The following is a 25000-nucleotide window of genomic DNA, read 5'->3' on the forward strand; positions in this document are numbered from 1 at the left end:
TGGCGCATCACAAATACTGTGGCGACAGTATTCTCTCGCTCTCCGTGAGTCAATAGTTCCTAATACACGTTACAGAGTGTGGACATGCACAATAAGGGGGGGGGGGGTTTGAAAACAGGCCGATGAGGCAGCCATCTGGCCCGGCCTGCTTCATTAGAATACTGTGTGCGTGTCTGTCATACCGCAGATGCGGGGAGAGGAGTGAAAAATCCCCATTTATTAACAGCTTAATACCCTCCCATCTGGAGCGGAGCCCACACTGTGTCACCTATCAAAGAGGACAGAGCCCTACAGGCCTTTCACACACTTGCTCTGCCTGAGATACAGTTGGCGCAGGGTGTGTGTGTGTGTGTGTGTGTGTGTGTGTGTGTGTGTGTGGGTGTGGGTGTGGGCCTAGCTCCGTCTGACTTAAGCAACATGAATGTACGCGCGCGCACACGCGCGTATGCGAACGCCATACCTGTGCTTACCTTTGCAAAACACGTGGGAATAAATCTCAGAGAGTACTGGGAGGCACAGAATTGGAAGCGTGTGCATACACACCAAATTTTCACCTCACCAGTAAACGCTGGAAGTAACCCCACCTCCTCTCCACCTCTAACAGGAATGCCCGCGCATGCACGCACATCCGCACACATTCATGCTAACGCACGCGTGCGCATCCACCATCCCGCACCTCTGAGCCAAATCCACACTTGCCAGAGTTCACTGATGCAAATCACCCCGTGATCTCTCACTCCGGAGGCTCACGTGTGCGCGAGCCGTGGGGCGCTTTAGCTCTGCGTTCCCCCCTAACGATGATGCCAACACATAGTAACAGAGGGGGCGGTTCCGGATGAGCGGGCGCGACATGGGCGTTTTATTCTGCACCCAACTGCTCCGCCCCCCCCCGGGGCCACCGCCCCGCCACAACACCTCCGCCAGCCTTGTGCCAGCCCTCCACCAGTGGCGCTTAATCTCCTACTCGACACGTACTGGCTGCGAATTCTAATTCACACCTGGGACTGACGGACGTGGCATGAGGTCACAAAACACGGCGCCGGGCTGGGCCGACTCGGGGATTCAGGTCACCCAAGTTCATCATGCTAGGTTCATTAGGACGTGGGAGGTGCGAACTGATCCCAGATCAGCAGTTTCACACTCACAGAGACCTGACATATGTCCACACACCTACAGTGGTGGAGTGAGTTTGGTGGATTTCAACTTCCTAAAGTCAAGCACTAACCTAAGACAGCATGTAGGCCTATTAGAGACGAATGAACGCACCTGCATACACAAATCACAATCATTACCGCTAATTAATACTTGTAATTAAATCATAATAATTAGCCATAATTGCTGGTAATCTCTCTGAGATAAAGACAAAAAAAAGATAGCAGGGACGACTGCTGACTTACAGAAGAGAAAACGCTGCTCTCTCGCCCACACCACCAGCAGCCGAGCAACAGCAGCAGTCTCCGATGAATACCTAGCCTTATACAACCACGACACCTTGACCTCAGCACGCTGGCACGGCGACATAAGAGCATGTGTGTGCGTGTGTGTGTGTGACTCCTCATTCAGACCAGGCTGAAGTGCAAATTGAACATCTGCTGCTGCGAGTGTCCTGACAAAGGCTTGCTCCCGGCGCGGCGTGCCGTGGAGCGCCATGCAGCTCCCGTGGAAGAGGGTGTGAGCGGCGGCCCATTCAGACGTCGCCGTCGCCGACGATGGCCAATTCCCCCGCTCCACACCTCCACGCCTGCTGCCAGGAGCTCACCGCCCCAGGTAGGTCACGTAAGAGATGAACTGACAGTGTGGCAACTTGATGACTGTTCATCGCTCTGACCCAGAGGGTCATCGGCTCTGCTCGGTGTGATAACCCAGTCCCTATATGCCTGTATCAGCCGCGTTAGCACGCTCTCTCCCACACAGAGATGAATTCCAGTTCCATGCCCGATAGCGGCTTCCTAACCACTGAATACCACTTGTAACTTCTTTAGGCTACATGTTAAACTAATTCGCCAGCGCTCCAACGAACTGACTCATTAGTTTAGAATGTTTCTGTCAAGTCTGCGTTTGGCTTTGAACTTCAAACAAATCTCACATTTAGCAAGTTCATGGGTTCATGAAGTAAGTACCCAAATGTTTTCGCCTCATGCTGGTTTGCCATGAATACAGATATGGAAGCGTGTGAAAGGCAGTTTAAAAAGGCTGCTTCTCCAAGGAGAACCCTGCATTAGAACTAAAACGTAAAGGTAATTCTAAACAAGGCATTCTCTTTTCTTCAAAAGAATAACTTCAAAAGAATAAGCACTAAAATTAAAGCTAAGTAGTACAGAGGCAAATGACTAGACATAATTAAGCCAAAAAAAAAAAAGGACAAACTTCCGATTCTTATACATACTGCATGGCCTGGGAGTGAAGGATGCACATTTAGTACGTGCGTGGGGGGCCCTGACCTCAGCAGGCTACGTGTAAGGTGAGTGAGGGGCTCGCAAAATTAAGGAAGGTCCACACACGCTCAGTGTGTGCGTGACCGTGGCAGAGGGTTTGAAGTGACTCGTGTATTTTAAGTGTAAAGGCGCAAACAGCACAAGAGCAGATAAGACGTAAACCAACGAGACAAAAACTAGCACACTTGCGCGCACGCGCACCAATTGCAAAAGGTAGCTGGGGGTTTTACGGCACAGAGCCTGTACACGACCCTGCGTGTAAGACACATAGTAAGCAAGAAAGTGGGTTTGTGAGTAAAAGTGATCGACTGTGTGTGTGTGTGGGGGGGGGGGGGGTCGCTAAAGTGTGTGTGAGTTTATTAGAGTCATTCCATTGTGTGTGCAAGTGCATGTATACAGATCCGCAGCGTTCCAGAGAGCGGTTCCAATTACTGCCCGGAATCCAATTACAAAGTTATTAAACCTGGGAAACAGATGCATCAAAACCATCATCAAAGTTCCCCACTAACAGTATATACCACCATGACCCTTTTTCCAACCAATAACGTATTCAAACTTGCCATATGTTTCTCTCCCTATTCTGTTAATTACCACATCTAAAACAGGGGTGAAAATAAGAAAGTATATGTTACATAGATAAACTGTGGACCAAATTACCACGTGATTAAAACCATAAAAAACGATGTTCAGGGGAAAACAGCAAAATGTGGAAATCACCTCTCCCAGTGCCTCGTATCTTTTTTGGTTCCATCTGTGCAGATCCTCCTTGTGGTTGAAGACAAACGGCTCTCCGGTTTTCGTGTGTCGCAGTTGTCCATCTAGAGGAAAGGAGAATTGGTTAAAGAGTTAAAGCATTTTTTGTTTGTTTTTTTCAGCCTGTAATACTTCTCCAGCAACGTCATCTCAGTACAGAAACATCGGCCTGCGCCACCCGGCGCTTCTCCAACCACTGGAACGTTAGTATGACATGGCGCGCTGAACAGGACCAAAGTACACGTGCCCGCCAAAAGCAGATGCACTTGGAATCCAACGGTCAAGGCAAAGAAACAGCAGGGCGGCTAACGGTCAACCTAGCCCCAGTTACGGTGAGGCTTTGGCTTCCGTTATCCGTACCGCGGTCTGCTGGAGCCACCGGGCCAGGCTACAGGCGCGCACCGGCCAGGTCAGTCAGCTCAAGACTCGCGGCCTGCTCGATGGGCATATCTCTCCCTTCATGCAATTAAATATGTTTGGCTGGCGTCCCCATCTGGCAGGTACAAGGCTGGTGGACGGCTAATGCTCCTCCAATCGCAACTCCCTCGGCCTTCTGGGACGTCTGGCACGCCTGCCTCAGACATCTGGTGTGGCAGCTCACTAGCCCCTCTCTGCCTCTGCACCCCACCCACCTGAGAGCTGAGAGTGTGTGTGTGCGTGCGTGCTTGTGTGTGTGTGTGTGTGTGTGTGTGTTGCTGGACCACCACAACTGTTCCCTTTCTGTGCTGGTTTGAGTGGAGGCCAGAGGACTTCATTCACGCTGACCCTTGTGAAGTGACACCCTCGTGCCAAGGCCGGACAGCCCGGCGAGCGCCCTGCCAAGCAGCTAGTCTGCTAAACAGCTGCTGGAGCGGCTGGAGGTGAACAACCGCGCCTGCAGCAAGACCCGTTCACTGGAAGAGTCCGACTGGAGCAAGGAGAAGAGGAAACGGAAGGCGTGAACAGTCCAGTGCATACGGACACCGGGAACGCTCCCGGGAATACTCGGAGCACTCAGAGCTCGTTCGGCCAAAAACAGACAAGACGTCCTCGGGAATGAAGTTACAGGCCCCTGCATGAAATCCATTATAAATGCAAAGCACTTTTTAAAAACATTCGAGAAAGCATTACGCTCACTGGTGAGAGATCACTACCAACTTCAAAGTCACGCAGCAAGGCAAAGCGGTGTGTAATACTTGTGGAAACTGTGTGCTTGAGGGATAGGCTCATATATCGTGCTGTTGATACTACCAGATAATGAAGCACCAAACAGTGTTAAATCTAATTGTGACCTCTCTGATTGCAAATGCACAACGCTAAAATACTCAAAGTATACACACTTAACCCAAACAGCCCCAGGGTCTCATACTTTCCCAATTACCCCAGCGTGGCAAAAAGAAAAACATCTTTGAAGAGAAACGATTGCGTAAGCATTTTTCATCCGCCTTTATTTCTCCACCCCACCCCTCCCCCTTTTCAAAGCTCGGCACTTTTGCACAGATAGCGAGCGATAAATTCAACGCGGTTAACTCGACGAGCATTACTGCGTTTGCCGTCGTCAGTGGCTGTTCAACATCATTTAGCGCTAAAAGGCCCTTCATCGGCGTGGCCACTGTAGGCAGGGGGTTCATTTGTTGTTGGCTTTGTTTCATAGTGGTGGCAGCGGTAAAAGACGGAAAGAGAGAGAGAGAGAGAGAGAGAGAGAGAGACAGGCGACACACAAAAGAAAAAGTATCTGAAATCAATTATGCATTCGCACAGGGGTGAAGACCAGTGCCTAGCAGAAGGAAGAGATGGATGCAATGAAAGGCTGCATGCTATGAAGGTTCAGCTCCAGCACCCTCACATCAAGGCCTCTCTGAGGAATCCGTCTCCTCAAGCCCCCCCCCTCCCACGCCTTGCGTAATTAGCATGCTGTTCTCAATTTTTTAGCTTAATTAGGTGTACATAACCTTGGATTTCCAGTAATAAACAAACTGAAGGCTAACTGTGATGGAGCCATCATGCAGCACGGCTCTGAGACGGTGCTCTCATGCAAACGCGCACACATTCCACAGGCTGCTTGGTTAAATCACAAAAAAAAACAAAAAAACACACCTCTCCAAAAAGTCTCAAACTAGTGATCAGGGTTAAGTTAAGTGAAGTCTAGGTACCTTATCGATGGTTCATCTGACGCTAAATGCATCATTTTGATGTTTCAACAACATTAAAAATAAACAAATAGATAAATAAGCACACAGATATACAGATGGATGGATAGACAAACAGCTAGATAAACAGACAGACACACAGAGGTATATTTTCCCCCAAACTGAAATAAAGTATTCAAGGCAACAACAGGAGTGTTTCCGGAGCGAGGAGCAGGTTATGCAAATCTGGCCGTCAAGCGGAGTGCAAGGCTGAGTAAGCTACTGACAGCCCATGGCGCGCACAACTTGTCCACTCAGCTGCCAGCGACTCGGGAGACTCTCAAAACAGACAGCACCATCACAACCCAAGCCCGGCGCTGCTGGCCAGCGAAAACGCTCGCTCCCCGGCCGCCTCTTCGGACGGGAGGAGGGGAGAGAAAAAGGGTCCCGTCTTTTGTCTCTCTCATTCCAGCACATTTCAGACTCGCTAAGTTGCAGCACCTTGCGTTCATTACTGCGGTGAGCAGGCAGTAGCGGCTGCGATCCCCAACAGTGACACATTTTTATAGGCAACTCTGTTATCAGGTTAGGGTTCTTTCAATGAACTTGGTGAGAACAGCACGCTTTTTGTTTCACACTGCAGAGAGACCAGCAGAAAAAGCCGACAACACATTCTACTGCTGCTGAACTACCGAGCATAACAGTTCTCCTTTTTAAGCGTATACATACAGAACGTTTACGGCAGAGCTATAGTGATGTACACAAACCGCTGTACTCCGAGGGGGAAAAACAACCTGGGAATTCAATTTTTAGACATAGAGGTCTTTCCTGCTACTAACCTGAGTCAGCCCCATGCACAGCAAGCAGAATGACCTTCTGCAGACCTGCTAGCTTACGTCCCTACAATAACATGAAAATGGTTCCAGAAGTGATGCCTTAAATACAGACTACTTAGACTTTAGGTTATTATTCTTGCTCTAAAGCTGTTATTACACTTCCTCTGTTATTATTACTTACTATTATTATTATTATTATTATTATTATTAGGACTAACTCTGACACAGTAGCCAATCAGTGAACAAATTCCAAATATGACAACATTTACGATAGTGGTTACAAAAACATGGACAGGATTAGGATTCAAGGATTACGTATCAGGGCTGGAAAACAGAACTTAAGAAGTACTTGTGGTCCTGTAGCTCATCTGAGAGAGCAAGATAAGCAAGGCGCTAGCAACACCAAGGTCAACGGTTCGATTCCCCACGGTCAGTCACATGATCCTGATAAATATGCAAGTCGCTCTGGATAAGAGAGCATTTCAAATGCTGTGAATGTAACTTCTTTTCACACAACATGGATGGAGTTCACAGGGAGGGGGCACAACTAGTCCACTGTGCTTAAAGTACCGTGAGCCACTGCTACAGTGTTGTACTGTACATAAAACCTTACAGCGTCATTGTAAGACCTCTTATACTGGATTTCCCTTTCCATTTATGGCATTTTGTAAATATAGTTGTTACACGTGCATTACCTACTTTATTACTGATAAACACCTATCGTACTGCTCATTGTTCAGTCCGCTTCACAGGTCTCAAGGTGTTGTTATTGTACATTATTGAGCTGGAACCCTCAGCGGTCTAACGCGCTGCCAAAATACAGGCTGCAGTGCTATGGTAATTAAAATACATTGTAAAATACTATATACAGAGGGCTATATATTAATTACAGCAACAGAGAATAAATGTGGACCCCAGAGATTTACTGTGACAGAAGCCCTTTAGTATAAAAGATATGGGAAAATTAAAACTTGTATCTTACGTTCATTAAAAGCATATTCAAACTCCTCCAGGGTTTTGGGAAAGACAAGGGGAGGTTCGTCTTTCTTCATCAGCTCGTCCAAGTCTATCCTGGAGAGCAAATCTGAAGAGGAACACAAAGGTGCACACTGATCACAAAGATGTCCTGACATTTAGCCAAACGTCTTCTGCGCAGACTCAATAATATTCACAATACTTTTACGCTATAGGTCTTTTTTTAAGGTAGTGACAAACACCTTGGATGATTGTAACAGGTCTTTAAAAAAATTGATCATTCAACTTGAAAGACCTAGAAAAGTGCAAATGTGATTGATGCAATGCACATGATGCGTGAACTTTTCAAAAGCGTGCACATTCACGCCCCAGGCCTCTCGTTTACCTTTCAGTGCAGTAGTTTTCTCCTTGTCCTCTTGTGCCAATAACTGGGCCATAGTTAACCACGCAAAACAAAACACAAACACATCAGCTCCGAAAAGCATGGACGCTCCAACTCAAGGACCTCACAACGTGGCGGCCTGCGAGGATGAATGAAGTAGGAAAGGAAACCAGACACGGGAAGGTTTAATGCCTCAGACATGACGTAACTATAAAGTACACAGGGCACAGCAGTGAACGCCAGCCTGCAGGTGGTTAAAGGGGAGCCCTCAGTCACGCTCATTACCCATGCCAGAACATGAATACCTGTATAGCAGGAACGTGCTGCTCCCATGCAATGCATTATAAAGAAAACTGCATCGCGTAACAACCTACACACCGTTTCCTCGTGCTAATGGAATGCATGGGTGTCCTTGTTTCACCCTGACGACACACATCATGACATCATCATCATTCACGTATCTAATTTTTTATTCACTCTTCTTCTTCTTCTTTTTGTTTTTGTTTTGTTTGTTTGTTTTGTTTTGTTTTGTCATCTAACGCGGATAAGTATCCGGACAGGGTAGATAGCGGGTTAGCGCCGAAGCTGCGGAGCAAAGCAAACCTCCCCCCACCCCCCGCTCGCTCGCTCGCTCGTTCGCGCGCGCAGCTTTCCGCCGCCCGGGCTGCAGAGCGAAGCCCCTCGCTCGCGGCCGCCCGGGCTGCTGCTGACATGCTCGCACAGACGGTGCTCGCCTTCGCTCACGTACCATGTCAACACAGCGCTGACGCTTCAAGCATGCCTGCCTCCTCGCTACCCCAAACAGGAAGTCCCGCGGATTGGCGCGGAAACGGAAGCTCTAACACGTCAACGGAAGCGCCGGGATTTAAAGCGACAGTGGCGCCTTCCCCCAACCACACCCCCCTCCCATCCACCCACGCCGACAGCGAGGTGAAGCAGCTGGAAATGTAACACATAACCTGCTTTAGTGTCTAGCTGCTGATGTTATCTATTGATGTCATCGCAAAAAACAAAACCTATAGAGTTTTAACAGGCTTGGTGTTTATTTGAGAAAACGATATACACTTTATGAGGGAAAGGAAGATAAGTGCGTTATAAGCTAGTTACAAATAAAGAGACGTTGTAAGGTCATCTCAGTACCAGTGATTTTCATTCACTGCAAGTTATATAGATAGGACGGAAAAAGTCTCTAGAGACGTATACATGTAAGATAGTTTCCATGTTTGGAAAAAAAAAAATACAGAAAACTAAGTAACATGAAATGCAAAAATGACTTCAAATACAATGCTATACATAGACTGTATTGCTATATTAAATTACATGCTGTGGTCCAGTAAGAAATGGAGTCATTCTACAGCATCTTAACAAGGAGGTCCTAAGATTCAGGAGTTCTGGGCAAATACATTTTCCTTAAATGGTCCACCAGAATCTTCTCTTCACCTTCAAGTTCTGCATTATCCTGCATTTCCCATCTGCAATGTAAGCACACAGAAATGTCCAAATTAGAATGCATGAGCCCATTTCACACAATTCAACTCAACACATTCAAGTCTAACAAACAGTGAGCTACTCGTAAAGGAGCGCTGGCTTACATACGTCTCACCTACAATACCTCACATCAGAGGTAATACTCATAAAGGAATCCCAGCTTTCCTGCTGTACATATACTGTAAACATTTGGCCCTAAAATCAATGCCACACTTGTTTTGGACTAAAGTAACAAATACCTACATGAGGCGTAGCATCCCAGGCATAGCTGAGGAGCGTCTAAAGAAAAATGCAACATTTCAATAAGATAAGATGTAGTCAATCACTTTTGATCGATCAAGCTGGGATCGGCCCTCCGTTTTGATGAAGAGATAGGTGCATGTTTCAAATCCCAAGATGGCCGTTTTCTTCTTGTGAAGTAAACAACCACAGAGACATGATTACAGGGGTCTTAATGATTTAATCTTCCTATATCCGGCTTGGTCAGCACTACTAATCAGTGTCCTGTTCTGTTCTGCCATTAGGTCATACTGGACCTTAACGTCACCATGTGTTGCACGATAGCTCATCAATAACATTTAGATGCTAATCCACTGTTAACTCCGAAGATGGCAACAAACAAAACCATTCAAAGCACGATGATATATGTGACCTGATGAGAGTGGTGAAGTCTCTTTTAAATAGCTACCGCCATCCCACGAACATGGACGCAAACGCTCCATGTGTCACTGTTTCATGAATTCATGATTTGAATGCTTTAAATGTTACTACATATGTTACTGAGTAAATCTAATATGGCAAATATTCCCGTGAATGCCTGTGACAGCGTGTAAAAGTAAGTGATATCCCTCTCATTACAGTAATGGGACTTTTATGACTCGCCCATTTATACGAGAGACAGTCGTAGCACTACAATGCTAGAAGAATGCTTATCTTGTGGAGTGCACTGTGCTTATCTTCTGCCATTAGTTTAGCTACAAATGCCTCTGTTTAAAAAGTGGAGTAATTGCATTTTTAAATCCTTGTGTTCCCCCCCCCCCCCCCCCCCCATGTGTCCCTATTCACCGGGAAAGCACGTCCTCGGAACAGGACATATGGACTCCATATATTGGGGTGGACGGCTCGTCCCATCATTTGGTGAAGTTCATGAATACCAAGAAGCCTGGACCCGTTGTAGGTGCACTGTGATGGAGTTTCTGCCTCCATCATTGTGTATCTGTCTGTGTGAAACGAGCTCTTTTTTTTTCGCGTGGCCGGCACTGTCAGTGTGGTAATTACAGGCTATATGGGGAGGATTTGTTTATGTAAATATGTGTGTTTGATGCATGGGAGCCTCTCTCGCCTGTCTGCTCTTAGAAATGTGTCTCTGTTTCCCTGTCACAGGCCCCTTAACAGAGCCACTGGGCCTGAACCTGACAGAAACAGCACTCCTCTCTCTCTCTCTCTCTCTCTCTCTCTCTCTCTCTCTCTCTCGGAGAGTTTCTGTCTCTCACTCTAGCTCTCTCTTTCTCTCACTGTCTTTTCTTTTCCCATAGCAACATTTCAGTACTGCTTCAATGGCAATGGATCATCCTGTGCGGATCAAGTGCCTCGTTGGCCTCACCACCACAACCATACACACACACACACACACACACACACACACACACACACACACACACACACACACACACACTCACACACACACACAGACACACACACTCACACACACTCACACACACAGACACACACACACACACACACTCACACTCACACACACTCACACTCACACACACACACACACACACACAGACACACACACAGACACACACACACACAGACACACACACAGACACACACACACACGCACACACACACGCACACAGACACACACACACACGCACACACACACGCACACAGACACGCACACACACACGCACACACTCACACACACAGACACACAGACACACACACACACTCACACACGCACACACGCACACACACACACGCACACACGTACACACGTACACACACACAGACACGCACACAGACACGCACACACACACGCACACACACACGCACACACACACGCACACACACACGCACACACACACACACACACACACCTCCTGCTCACTCAGATAAAAAAGTCTGATAGCTTCGGTCTCTCATCCCCAGTCAGTCATTACGTCCTTGCAACAAACAAATAACAAATAATAGAGGACACGAGGAAAACACAATATTCACAAATGTCAGAGACGCGCCGCGCCAACACGGCCATGCTGTGTGGTGATGTTGGTGTCAGGGTGGAACGGGTGGAGTAAAAGAAGACTTTTGTTTTTTTGTTTTTTTTTTCCTTCTTCAGTGTTTAATTTTCAAATAGGATTAAGCTGGGTGACATTTAGCTGAAGGCGAGCCGGGCCAGCGGCACCGCCGTTGTCTTAGCTGATATTGATATTCAGCCGGCAGTCCGAGGCTTGTCAGTGGGACAAACACACTTGATGAATGAGAAGCCCGGAAACAGGAAGGTGTTAAGTGCAAATTTGAAAAGGGGTGGAGGGATGGTTGGAGGGTGGAGGGGTACAGCATGGCAGCACCAGCAATGAACCCTTTGCTAAAAAAGTGCATCTGTCCGTGTAGCATGTTACGAGTAGACTTCTAAATGGCTCTGTTATATATATATATATATACTCACACACCCTCCAACCATCCCTCCACCCCTATATATATATACTCACACACCCTCCAACCATCCCTCCACCCCATATATATATATATATATATATATATAAATACACTCACACACCCTCCAACCATCCCTCCACCCCTATATATATATACTCACACACCCTCCAACCATCCCTCCACCCCTATATATATATATATATATATATATATATATATATATACTCACACACCCTCCAACCATCCCTCCACCCCTATATATATATACTCACACACCCTCCAACCATCCCTCCACCCCTATATATATATATATATATATATATATATATATATATTATTTATTTATTTATTTTTTCCTAGGTCTATTCAGGTTATCCTGACTTCTCAGTAACAGTAAATGAGATTTAGTGGTTAATCAAAATTTTGATAACAATGCAAACTACTCCGTGTCCTGATGTGCAGACACCAAGCGCCTACGTTCTACAAGGATAAACCCAATACAAGGTGAAGTTTTGATTCTTCAGTCTGTTAATGTTTCTTGACAAACACACAGCGTCGGCCTCACAGTCCCTCAGCTTTTCTGTCTTAATAAGTCTGTTTTCTTTGACTCTTACCGCAGTGCCCATTTTTCATGCATTAATATCGTTTTCGCTGACTCAGCGTTCCCACAGCATGAAAAAGTAGCACGAGTGCATTAGGCCTCATATATTTAGTCAATTTATACCGTCTGGCGGATTCTGCACACATGACGTCATCTACATGCAAGCACACAGGTTGGCTGGTGTGTGTGTGTGTGTGTGTGTGCCAGGAGCTTGGTTAAACAAAATGAGCACAGCTGCAGGTTCGAACAGATTGGGCGGTTCTACATGTAATATCAGTACATGAATGATCAACACGGCAGCCCTGCTGAGTTCCACAGAAAGCCAAACCTCTGACCCACCGATCTTCACCGTGGGATTGGAGCCCCTGCCAGACCTTCACGCCACTCCCATACCGCGTTTAAACCCGGCTCGGGTCCCGCCACGTGGTGGGCCCACAAGTGCGGGCTGAAAGGGTAACAGGGAGGCCAGTGGAATAGCTGTCAACCGCTGGAGTGGTTTTCTTCAGCCCTGTGCGCTTCCCAGCGAGCAGGACTCAGGCCGCCGGCCTGCCGGCAGGTACCGGCGTTTGTTTAAACGCGCGCCTGTCAAACAAAGAGCGATGCAGCGCTGGGCGGCTGACAAGTTGCGCTAATCAGAGCCTTCGCACGTGCTTAGCACTTCAAGGATCCGTCATAATGCAAAGCTAAATATTTAAAGTGCTGAACTTTTGCGGAAAGGTCGTGGCTTTCCATGCATGCCACAGCGGCAAATGACTGGGCAAGGGAGAGGGGGGATGGTCCAGACTCGGAAGCTTGGCCCCTGCCCCAGGGCGGGAGGAAGACTGCTCATTTCATGCTCATAGGTTTTGCCCTTTGGAAGGTGTGGGAGTACGACATACAGCTAGGACACGAGGAAATGTCACAGGCACAGTCTGCGCGAAGAACGGCGTGAACCGAGATGCGTTTACGGCTGGTCCGAACGACATTCGTTTCCCACACTCCAACTGTAGTTCCTGCGGTACTGCTCCCACGGTGAGCGAGCGTCCTCCAGCGGTGGCTGTCGATCGTGCGCTGAGCCAACGTCTCCATCCGTCATATACCACTCCGTCACCCTGTCACCTGGATCTGCCCCAGCACTGCCGCAGGGGCACCTCGGCCCACCTCCACCCTACTGCCACCCCGCCACGTGCCAATCAAAAGGGTCCCCAGACGGGGCTCCCCCACGTTCACGGTTTGCTGTGTCCTCTGCCACCAATGAGCCCCGGCACGGCAGAGCGTGCGTCTCACACCAGACAGCTCCACTTCAGCAGATGAGCTGCCCGTGGGGAAGTCCTGAAAAGTCAGGAATCTTTCCTGACACAAAAACAATAATACAGTGTGTGTAGGAAGAAAAATAAATAAATAAAATTATACATTATATACATATTATATATATATGTATATACACACACACACACACACACACAAATAAGATTTGGTTTTAAAGATTTATATATGGGATCTTATTATATGAGCTTCTGCACCGTGAAGTGGTGAAATGATATCCATATCCATACCATCAGATTCCGGTTGGTGTGGTGAGCTGCTCATGCGCTTGTTAAGAGACCCAGCGGTTTCACTCGCTCTAGCACGCCCAGTCCTTAACCTTGGCTGCAGTTTGTCAAATAAGGCAGCGCTGGGTTGTGTTTGCCCTTGACGCCGTCTCATGTCAAGTGTGTTGCCCATGTGTGGATGACACCTCTCGTGGCAACGGCAGCCTGCTGAGTCACCACCCAGGACCCCATCAGTCCAGCTAAATCATTAGCCCTCTCGTCCAGCCAGCATGCGAGCGCCGGCTCTCGGCCTGAAGTTGGTAAAACTCATCGCAAAGTACTCTAACCAACACGCGATGCTAACGCTAAAGCGAAATGATACATTTCTTCGGAAAGGACTGACGAAGAAACAGTGGGATTTTAATGTGGGGTATAGGGAGCTCGTCTTTCTTCAACCCTCCCAATCATCTCTCTCTCTCCGTCTCGCTCACATCCAGGCACACGTGTGTGTGTGTGGGTGTGTGTATGTGTGTGCGCGCGCGCGCACGCATGCCCCATAACAAGCAGGAGTGGCAGACACCTGCCGATGGCTCCAGCAAGCCTCCGGGTCCCAGGGATCAAGGAGTTCCACAGAGGCAATCCGTCTTCCCTGACAGGGCTCGGCTGCACCCCGAGAACACTGTGACAGCTCTTATTTTACCACAAAGCCACTGCGCCGACACACTGCCTCCCTGCAGTGCACCCCGGATCAGTCCGCAGCCCCGCAGGTGCCCAGCACACAAGTCCTGTGTCTGCCAGCCGTGGCCTTATAAATGAATGAACAAAGCTTTACACTTATAAACACACACGCACACACACACACAAGCAGGCGCATGCGTGTGGATTTTCACACACATACGCACGCAGCCACACACCACGGCGGGCTGTTGCTACCGTTGCTCCCAGCAGAGCACAGCAACAAAAAGAGATTCATCCTGATTTCACCTAGATATGCCTCTAAGATGTGAGCTATCCTTTATTCAGCAGTCTCGCTTTGTAAAGAATGCATATTTTAAGAGCTCCTCACACACACACACACACACACACACACAGACAGACTGGGGAAAATGACAGCCGTGTGTAATGCCAGCCAGGCTCAAAAAAACAAATATGTTGATACTGCAAAAACTTTTCCCAACGCTGTGCCTGTTTTCTCATGTGCACAGCAACTCGCTTTGTTTTCTGCCAGCGTTCCTCGTACAGTACAGCGCGCCCGGCCAAGACGATCGCGCGGCACCACCTACGCCGGGCTCCATGTGACCAGACCCAGATTTCCCTCCCTCACCCAGCATGTTCTGTAGCCAGTCGGGCCTGGGCACCACTGTGCCAGCGCTTGGGTAGTTGGGGCTGGCGTGGACCGCTTACCCCGCTGTTCTACTGATCTGTTCATCCTTAACCTCCTTGTCAGCAGCTGCGGGGCCGTACCCGAGCAGAAAGATGGCCTTTCGGCTTGGCAAAAAGGGGTGGGTCACATCTGACGCTCTTTACATTTCAAACAGCTCATTTTCCACTACATTAATGGAACTTTTGGGGGCCTTGGGAGATGAATAAGTCAACCCTGTTACCTCATTTAATATCAAATGCCACCTAATTATAGCCAGGTGTGTTTTCAAACACTCAGCGGAATTTAGCGTTATGCTCCCCCATCATCTAAAGATGCCTATGGAAGCACAGTACTCTGTGGGCATTTTTTTGGTCTATAATACCCTGCCACTACATCAGGCAAAAGAGGCGTGAAACAGATAAGAAGCCAGCGTAAACGGCTTTTATTCTGAGCATCGCCTTGTAGGGATTTGCTGCCCTGTGGGGCCTTTTTGAACCAGACAAATGCCAGTCCTGAATGAAGCGAAGGAGCCAAAGAGGACCCTGAGCTATTCTTAGAACAAATCAACTTCCTTTCCCGACCAACCTCATTTCCTGGTGAGTATCGTTTTGGAACGATAGGAGAGAACCTGACTGTCTATGTTGTGATGGTGTCTCCACTGTGTACTGAGCGTGTTTCACACTTCATATGATTTGGGGTTTTTTGTTTTTTTTGTCAATGCAGCATCATCCTGTCATGAAATGTTTGAAAACTAAAATGGTTTGGCAAAACAAAACAAAAAAAGACTGGAAAATGGGGGGGGGGGGGGGGGGGGTGTAAAAATCTCTGCATGGAATGGTTATGGCTAGATTGCAAGCAGTTCCAGCCCTTTAATAACAGGAGAGAGATTAACACGTTCGTTTAGACTGATCTCAAATTAACAAGACTTAAAGCATGGCTGACCCCTGCCATGGAGCTCACGTGCAGAAGCCCAGGGGTGGGGCCAGTAATGAGCGAATATATGACCACGGTTTAATACCGTTCCTGAGGGGGTCAGAATCCCAGCCCTGCTCGCTCATAATTACTAAAACCTCACAGAGGAGGAACAGCTCAGATCGGTCTAATTGGACCAGGGAAAAAAGGAGGACAGCACTTAGATGTCCCCCCTATCCATTCTTCATTCTTTATTTCGCTATTTAGCTCTGGGTTGTCTTTGGACATCAAGAACCCAAAAGTGATTTAGGGTTATATTACATTTAGTACTAACAGAAGCCAGCCGGGCATTAATTAGAACTTATTAAGCTATTTCTTTATTGAACCGATAAGCCCAGTGGGGAGAATTTAAGCTAACATTTGCTAGTTAGTAACAACTCAGTATTTGGTCCCTCTAAGGTATAGAGTTAAGCCCTCTTTACATGTAGCTTCCAATTTAATTCATCTTAAAATCACATCGAGCGACACACCGGCAGAGTTCATCGTCACAGGCTGGAAGTTTTATGAGCGTGAAATGGGGGTTTAGCTGCCATCAAATCCCAGTTACAATTCAGTGGCTGGAAATCTGCTTCAGATCAGATTCCCTTCCATCGGTAACACTTTGATTCCGGTTAAATTTTGTCTCTTGTCTGTAATGGTGGGATTCACAATGGTTGTAGTCTCAAATTGCTACCTATACTTCAACGGAAACGAATCTGCAATTGCCAAACATGTTGCACTGTGGAGATTGCAGTGTTGTGTGCCAGGTGTATGTTACACGGAAAGACATATGCAGGCTGGACAATGACGTTGTTGTTTTCAATAATATTTTATATCTCAGGAAAACTGTCATTCACATGAAGAAAAATGTCAGTCTAAGTCGAGATGGATGTTGGAGCGTTTCAGCACAATACCGCAACTTCCTCCAGAGACGGCAACAATCTGTGACTCTTAGTCCTGTCTTCTAGCGTCCCCTAAAATAGCTCCAACACGGGTTCCATGCGAAGGGCTCAAACAGTGTGAAATTCCGGTTTACTGCTTTTTTTATTTTTTTTTATTTATTTATTTTTTTTGTCTGTGCTGTTTTTTTGGAGGGAAGGCCTGATAAACGGGCCAGATGGTACGCGCGCGCGCGAGGCAGGCCCCTGCCCCGCACACCGGCCGAACGGATGGGAAGCGCGCACAGGTTTCAATCTGCTGCACTGGATTTGCGAAGGTGGACACATCAGCAGAGGCCAAACGAGGAGATGACCTGTCGCCCGACGGCCAGCGCCCCTTACCAGCGACTCCCTCGGAATATTAGTGAGATTTAAGTCAGTGGTTGCCGGGCTTGCTCGCTTGGCAACATCACTCAACCTGAGTTATGATAGTACATCTTGTCTTATGACCTCTGGGAATACTGGCACCCCCATTTAAATGATATTACAAAAAAAAAATGTTGTTTGTGGTTATTTTATTGAGGTTTTTTTTTTTTTAACATTCTTTAATGTTATATTTTGAAGTCTCTGGCCAGAAGTCACATAGCAGTGCATTAAACCATACTGCAAACATAACCAACTTAGTGTAAACTACACTGTGTTTATGTCTGTTTGATTTTCAAGATATTCAAATTACTTTGACAATACTTGACTGACAATGACATATAAAATCTAAAAAAGCCCAGTAGATTGCAAAGTTCCTTTACCTTTGTGAGTCACGCATCAACCCACTGGATTCTGGTTTCAGTGTTCTGCCCAATAACTTGACCCAGTGTATGAACACACACCCAGTTCCATCACTCATTATCCTTCATTAAAACCATATGGCCCTATGGTTCAGCAAACATCAGCTTACCGATACCAACGACAACGCATGACCCAACGCGTTGTGCGCCTAAAACGCGGAAGTGAAAGCCAGCTACAGAACATGTGTTCCGTTTTAGGGCGTGCGCACAGACATCAGTATGCGTCTCGTAGCGACCGTAGCTGGAGCGATCGTTTTTATGAAGCGTACCGTGCATTAACATGTACCTCTCATACGGGTTCCGTCCCCTTAAGGAAAGCATTTACAGTGGCACCTTCGAGCGCTCCAAATGTCAAAGCAATACTAATCTGGAAATGCTCCATGAATGAGCGGCACAAACTTCCTGCACTACGGCTGATAATGAAACGTGGAGGAATGGCCGGGGGGGGTTGATTTCAAACACAGCCTGATGTGTGGGGCTTTTGTGCTGAAGTCTTTCATTTCACCCACTTTCTGCTCTAATTTGATTTGCTTCTGTCTGAACGGGGAGGGGGAGTGGCGAGGTGGGGGGGGGCAGCACCTGAGGCCCGGGATTAGCCAGTCACAACACTATTGTTTTGCCCTGGCCTGCACCCGCTCGGATTCAGTAGCGTGTGGATACGCAGTGCAGATACGCCGCGTGTGTCTGTCACATCTGGTAATGGGGCGCGTGTGTGATTGGATGGTATGATGTGTTGATAGTAGACTGGGAGAGGAAGGCAGCTATTTGTAAGCCAAACCGTGCCCTTTCCCTTCAGAGAGGCAGTCGCGTTCTCTCTCTCTCTCTCTCTCTCTCTCTCTCTCTCTGTCTCTCTCAGATCAATGCTGGTAGCAGGGTGATTTGTCAGGGAGCCTGTGTTGATTAATCTGCCAGCAGTGCCTGCTTCACGAGCCCCAGCACTGTCAGCCAGCCCGGGGGGGCGGGGGGTGGAGAGGTGGGGGTAGCAGGGCGTCCTGGGCTGAGGGGCCGCCACCCAGGTGGCTACATTGGGGCTAAATGATCTGTGAAGGGGTTTTACGCACACGACACGCAGACTCACACGCGCACGCACGCACACTCCTGCACATCCTTGCCGATTTGTCACAGGCTATCAGCACGCAATAAGTTATGGTCTCTCTGCCCTGCCGACACGGCTGTCCTCGGGTTTGTCAGAAACAACCCCCCACCCCGCTTCACGCAGAGAGGAAAAACGGGTTGTGTTCCCTAAGTGTTGCCAGAAAAGCTGATACCCCCCGCTGTGACGCTGAAGAGGTGTGCAATGATCTGCAATTGGCAACTACAATGCAAATCATATTGGAATGCACTTTCACTACATCAGATTATCAGCCGTCGGGGTGGGAGCGTGGAAAGAGGAGGAGCTTGGTATGGCATCTGACAGAGGAGATCAGACTTGCTGGATGTGACATGGCTTTTTAAGCAGTATGGATTACTTCCTACAGTGATATAGATCTCAGTCCCCACTCTGCCAATTAAGGGAAATTACTGAATGCACCAGCCAAACCCAAAGTCCACCTGCAACATGTACTGACCATACAATTAACATGTGATGGCTCAATTAACATAATTTATTTTTCATCCCTAATTGCAGTCATTTGTGCGCAATTACATCACACAAAGAAAGGTTTGCAAGGTGGCGAAGTTGACAGCTGCCTCGGAGAGACACCACAAAGATCCAAAACGGGCCAGAAATAAACAAGTATAATCGCGTGCATTACCACCGAGAGAGCTGCACCCCACCTGTAAATCAGTCTCACTCTCAACTTTAGTGCTGGGGAAACAATGCCAGTTCCAGCCATATAATACCAATCGTCATTAGGTACATGGGGCACGGTCCACGTTACAGTGCTGGAGTGGTGGTAAACATGTCAAGCACATGTGACACCATGAAGCGAGTGCATTACCAGGGGCCCCTGAGGGCCCGCTACAGTTATAAATCTAGCCAAGGTCCAGGATAACGTTGCATTTGCTCTGATGGCGCCAATCTCATCTGTTTAGCCTAATTACCAACACCACACAGGTAATAAAAGTCTGGCAGGCCGTTAATCCTCACACCTCATCCCGGGGAACTTTAGCAACGCCTATTAGGATCATAAATTTGGCTAGGGGAATGATGAAGAAGTGTGCGTGGGGGGGCTAAGTGATCACGCGTGCAAGTGTTAATGTACAGTCGTACTGTATGGATATGTGCATTCACACCAGCGCAAGGAGAAGGAAAGGAGTGAACACGTCCATTAATGGCTCCATCCGCCGCTTGCCTTGGGCTTCTCAACACGGGAAAGGTGTCCCTGCGTTTCTTCACCAGGCACTGGCCTGTCCTGCTATGTCACTCACGGGCCTACGCCCCGCCCCCCAGCTCGGCAAGGCGTTCCAGCAGAACGCCTGAACTTTCCCCAGTTCCACCACGCCGCCAGCTAAAGGGAGCCTCGATCTTGCGGCTTCGCTCTGCCACCCGCCGGAGTTATGACGGACACGGCCGAGCTGGAGGCAACCGGAGGCTTCTGACACGCTCCGCGTAGCCTGAAAGAGGCGCAGACATGGAGAGAAAGGAAGGGAAAGCTGATCCGTGTGATTAATGCGGTTGCCCCGACTCTTAACGCCCTCATCCCTGTCTAAATCCCACCGCCTTTAAAGACCTAAACTAAACACGCCACAGAGAGGGGAGGATGAGAGAGTGCACAGTGACAGCACACCTGCTAAGACCTCACCGCTGAGAAATTCAGACATGGAAACTGCAAAACATCAGAACAGTGGACCTCGGCTCCTATCAGAAGTCATGCTGTTATTTTAGCGAGCGCCTATTACTCATCGAGCCGTCGTGATGACAGGGAAACTTCTTATATAAGACGAAACCTCAACAGGCACAAAAATACAAACACCTCACGCCTTATAAGGCACTCGTGTGTCCTCTAATGTTTTACGTGTCAGCAATATTGGCATGACACAAAATGAACAGAGCTGTTTTGTTGTTTTGGAAAACCTCCATGGTAGAGAAAGAAAAGGCACACAGCTATAATCTCAGTCATATTTACCTCTTTGTATTTCTAATCTCTTTAACATGGCACACCAAACAGAAGTTACACAAGCAGATCTCCTTCCAGAAGACCTGTCAAAGCAGCCTGCAGCATGACAGCCAAACCTTTCACACACCTGATCTGTTTACCTGAAGCCTCACGCAGTTCACAGCTAAAGCCAGGAAGAGCTGAAATGCAGAATTCTATCAGCTTTCAATAAAGGCTTCATATTCTAATAACAGGATTACTTTGTCAAAAGAGTTAGTTCAAAACCCTTTTATACCTGGCAAATTAATTTACTATCTTTAAAACACAGCACTTGACTGCTACAATACATAAATAAACAATCTCTTTGTGTAATAAATAATTGCAGATTCTCTCTCTCCCCCCCCCCCCCGGTAATCTCATCCATCAACAAGGTGTGTTACCTCATGTATCGGGGGATTTGGATTGACTGGCAGTTCAATAAGTGTTGAAAATTTGTGATTCTTGTGAACGCAGTGTTGAAATGTTGCTGTCTTTCATGAACAAATGCATTAACAGACATTTACCCATGTCTCAGCCGTACACTAGGAATTACGGGAATTATTTTTCAAGCTCCTCCTGTTCAACGTGACTGCCGCAGTCTCTGCCGGCTATTCATAGAGCGGCTATCGAGCAGACAGGGAACATCAGAGAGCGTCTCAGTGAGTGGTCAGCGAGCTTCACAGAGCGGCTAGCGAGCAGACAGGGAACATCAGAGAGCGTCTCAGTGAGTGGTCAGCGAGCTTCACAGAGCGGCTAGCGAGCAGACAGGGAACATCAGAGAGCGTCTGTGTGAGTGGTCAGCGAGCTTCACAGAGCGGCTAGCGAGCAGACAGGGAACATCAGAGAGCGTCTCAGTGAGTGGTCAGCGAGCTTCACAGAGCGTCTAGCGAGCAGACAGGGAACATCAGAGAGCGTCTGAGTGAGTGGTCAGCGAGCTTCACAGAGCGGCTAGCGAGCAGACAGGGAACATCAGAGAGCGTCTGTGTGAGTGGTCAGTGAGCTTCACAGAGCGGATAGCGAGCGCCTTCTCTCAACGCCTCGCGCAAGTGCTGAGTCATAATCCAGGAGTCGAAAAATCTCTGCCAGTCTCAACATCTAAGTCCCGTTGGTCCAGAATGACATATTTGACAAGAGTTTTGAACCCAAACTCTTGCAGATTCGTTTTCTTTTTGTTTTCGTCGGAGTATCATCCGACGGCCTTTGCGATGCTCAAATACACACTTAATGCTTTAATTCAACAACCATTCCCACAGGGTCACTGCACGTCCAATTACAAGTAGCAGTGTAAATGTTTCCTGTTTCCTTAAATACTATTAGCAACATATTTGGACAATGACACATATTTTATACTGATTGAAACGTTTGGCTCGTACAGTGAGGGGAAGAGGGATGCAGTTCTGTCTGTGCCAAGGCACTGGTGTGACGATCTGCGTGTGTGTGCGCACATGTCTCTGTATACATGTGTGTGACTGTGGTGCTACAGTGGCTGGCCACTGGGAAATCAAGCAGCACTTTGTCATGCATCCTTAAAGGCGTGACAAAGTGTCCCAGGAGACGGAGCCTGATTGGTCTGCCAGGTTGTCGAGGCGGACGGCTGAGTGACAGGCAGGGAAATGAGGGACAGGAGGAGGATGAGTGTCATCTGAGGGTGTGTGTGTGTGTGTGTGTGAGAGAGAGAGAGAGAGAGAGAGAGAGAGAGAGAGAGAGAGAGAGAGAGAGAGAGAAAGCGAGAGAGAGAGAGGGAGGGAGAGAGAGAAAGAGAGAGTGCAGGAGGGAGGGAGAGAGAAAGGGAGGGAGGGAGAGATATAAAGAAAGAGAGAGAAGGACAGTACAGTCATAAATAGAAAGGGAAACCCTGCAATATCAAAATAAAAACAACAACAACCTAAGAAAACAATAGCAGCAGGAAAACTGTACATATCAGTTACAAGCAAATTTCTCACGTACCTCTGGCATGTGTGAGGTGTTTTATGAATGTCATAAGATATGATTACGCACTTTAACATGAACTGCCGGGAGGCACAAAAAGCCATAATGTAGTAGCTGCAGTAGTATCTACAACACAGATGACAATAAGCACTATATAAAACCTCCATCACCTCCATCAGCTTCTCCACCCTCAGGCATTATGGTACACGCTGCTCTTAAGACTTTCTCGGGTGTTGACTTTGTGCTGGTGTCCCAACACTTATCTGAGCCCCTCGAGTTCGACACGGGTTCAGTTCGCCAAACTGACCTGCGACGTCGCACCAATCAGCTTGCACCGCGCGGAAGGAAACGGGTTGCAATGAGTTTTCCACTCTGCTCCCGCAAGCTGACGCTGAAGTGTCCCCTCTTCTGGTACGTGTATGCAGTCAAGCATCACGTGCATACACCCATGCATCACACACAACAACAAACAGGCACGCCACATGGATTTGCGCTTGCCACGCAGTTTTCCCCGCCCAATTAATAGATTGCCAGCATGTTGCATATTTTGCATGACAAAGGAGGGCAATATTAAAGTGCCATTCGTAATGGAAATGCACTCTGCAAATTAAAAAGTGCCGAAAACCAGTTTTTTCAAGCTCCTTAGGAAATAAACAGTCCTTAACCAATTAAAGTGCATTGTAATAATTCTGTGATTTATGATGGGTGGTTTAACTTTCAAAAACTCGGCTAACCCGTATTAAGGTCACCATCCATCATGTGTGCTAGAGTGGGAGAGGGAGTAATGGTTGCCGTATTAGGCGCTTTTGATGATAGTATGAAAGGAGTATTAGCACTCGTCAACAAAACTGCTTACCACATAACATTAGCATGCATGGGCTGGCTGGCCTATTTGTTATTCTGGCAGCCCCACACACATTGTTACAAGATCAGGAGTGTGAGCACACGCGTGCGTGTTTTTGTGTGTGTGTGCGTGTGTGTGTACCTGCATGTTTGGTTTAGTAATAAGAGTGGCTATCTAAATGTGCCTCTTCATTGGCTCTTTCTAGTGTAAACTCGAACAGGAAGGGACACAATGGCAGAAAAAAAGAGCATTCAACTTAGTTAAGAGTTAAATTATTCACAAATCCATCTTTATTAACCCTATTCGAAAGATTAATAGGGAGAGAGAGAGAGAGAGAGAGAGAGAGAGAGAGAGAGAGAGAGAGAGATTTAAATAAAAGTGCAAGGTGTAGGGTTGCCAGAACCTCACACTAAGTCCGAGGGCAGTAACACTGGCCCGTCACAAATGGCCTCCCTGGCTTATTCCGTGCGTACACAGTCCCGCTGCTCCCCGAGCCAAGAATGCACTTAGCTCCACGCGAGGAAATGAATTGGCCTATTTTGACTTGCAGCATGACACTGCACAGTGGCCGCGGGCGGCTTGCGCACGTCCGCGCGGCTACGCCTTAAACGAGAGCGTTTTAGCGCGCGGGCAGGAGGCGCCCGAGAGAGACACTAGGACACGTGCTGACGGCGGCGAGGACCTCACACTCGTCGTTTTGGCCCGATGCTTGATGGGTTTATGTGGCGCGCGGGCGTTTCCGATGACGCAGGGCGGCATGTCGGGGGGGGGGGGGGGGGGGGGGGGGGGGGGGGGGGGGGTTTACCGAAATGAACCGTGGGAGCCAGAACGCAGCGAGCACGCGGATCCGTCCGGCCGCCGAGGCTTCGTGATAATGCGCCTGATGAATGTCAACGCAGTAAACCGTCTGCAGAGAGGAGGCAGCGTGGCACACACACACACGCATTACATCAACGCGCAAATCCAGTGAATATGAATCTGACACAAACGCAGTGTTGTGCAGTTTATTTAGTCCTTTTTTGTCCTTGTAGTTCTCTCTCTCTCGTAAAATGAATCCCATCATGCCACGAACCCACAAACGCTGCTATATATATATATATATATATATATATATATATATATATATATATATATATATATATATATATATATATATATATATATATATATATATATATATTTATATATTTATTTATTTATTTTATTCACTGTTTTGCTACAACCCAGCTACATCTCGCAGTTAAACAGAAACGTGCCCTCTCTAGGCCAGCCGCCACGCTAATTCCTGCGCATTCACCTCGCTGACAGGCACTCATTAGCCCGGCTCTGTGCGCCGTTCACTGGGCTAATTTGTGGCGCT

General features: G+C 47.8%; 2 protein-coding genes across 10 annotated transcripts in view; both read right to left on the bottom strand.

The window, feature by feature from the left end:
• Window positions 1–8371, bottom strand: part of arb2a (ARB2 cotranscriptional regulator A) — a 119561-nt gene extending 111190 nt beyond the window's left edge. For all 4 annotated transcript variants that reach the window (XM_027006275.3, XM_081714999.1, XM_027006273.3 and 1 more), the window contains exons 1-4: window positions 8238–8371; window positions 7493–7628; window positions 7115–7216; window positions 3153–3253 (exon numbers count right to left, since the gene is read on the bottom strand). In XM_027006275.3, coding sequence (XP_026862076.2) covers window positions 3153–3253; window positions 7115–7216; window positions 7493–7592 — 303 coding nt within the window. In that variant the 5' untranslated portion in view covers window positions 7593–7628; window positions 8238–8371. The remainder of the gene's footprint in view (window positions 1–3152; window positions 3254–7114; window positions 7217–7492; window positions 7629–8237) is intronic.
• Window positions 8372–8510: 139 nt separating this feature from the next.
• The window catches only part of kiaa0825 (KIAA0825 ortholog), an 86043-nt gene continuing 69553 nt past the window's right edge, over window positions 8511–25000 (bottom strand). For all 6 annotated transcript variants that reach the window (XM_035530220.2, XM_035530219.2, XM_081715003.1 and 3 more), the window contains one exon: window positions 8511–8961. In XM_035530220.2, coding sequence (XP_035386113.1) covers window positions 8865–8961 — 97 coding nt within the window. In that variant the 3' untranslated portion in view covers window positions 8511–8864. The remainder of the gene's footprint in view (window positions 8962–25000) is intronic.

The sequence above is a fragment of the Electrophorus electricus genome, chromosome 5 (genome assembly GCF_041902795.1).
Source record: "Electrophorus electricus isolate QZ-2024a chromosome 5, ASM4190279v1, whole genome shotgun sequence".
NCBI lineage: Eukaryota > Metazoa > Chordata > Actinopteri > Gymnotiformes > Gymnotidae > Electrophorus > Electrophorus electricus.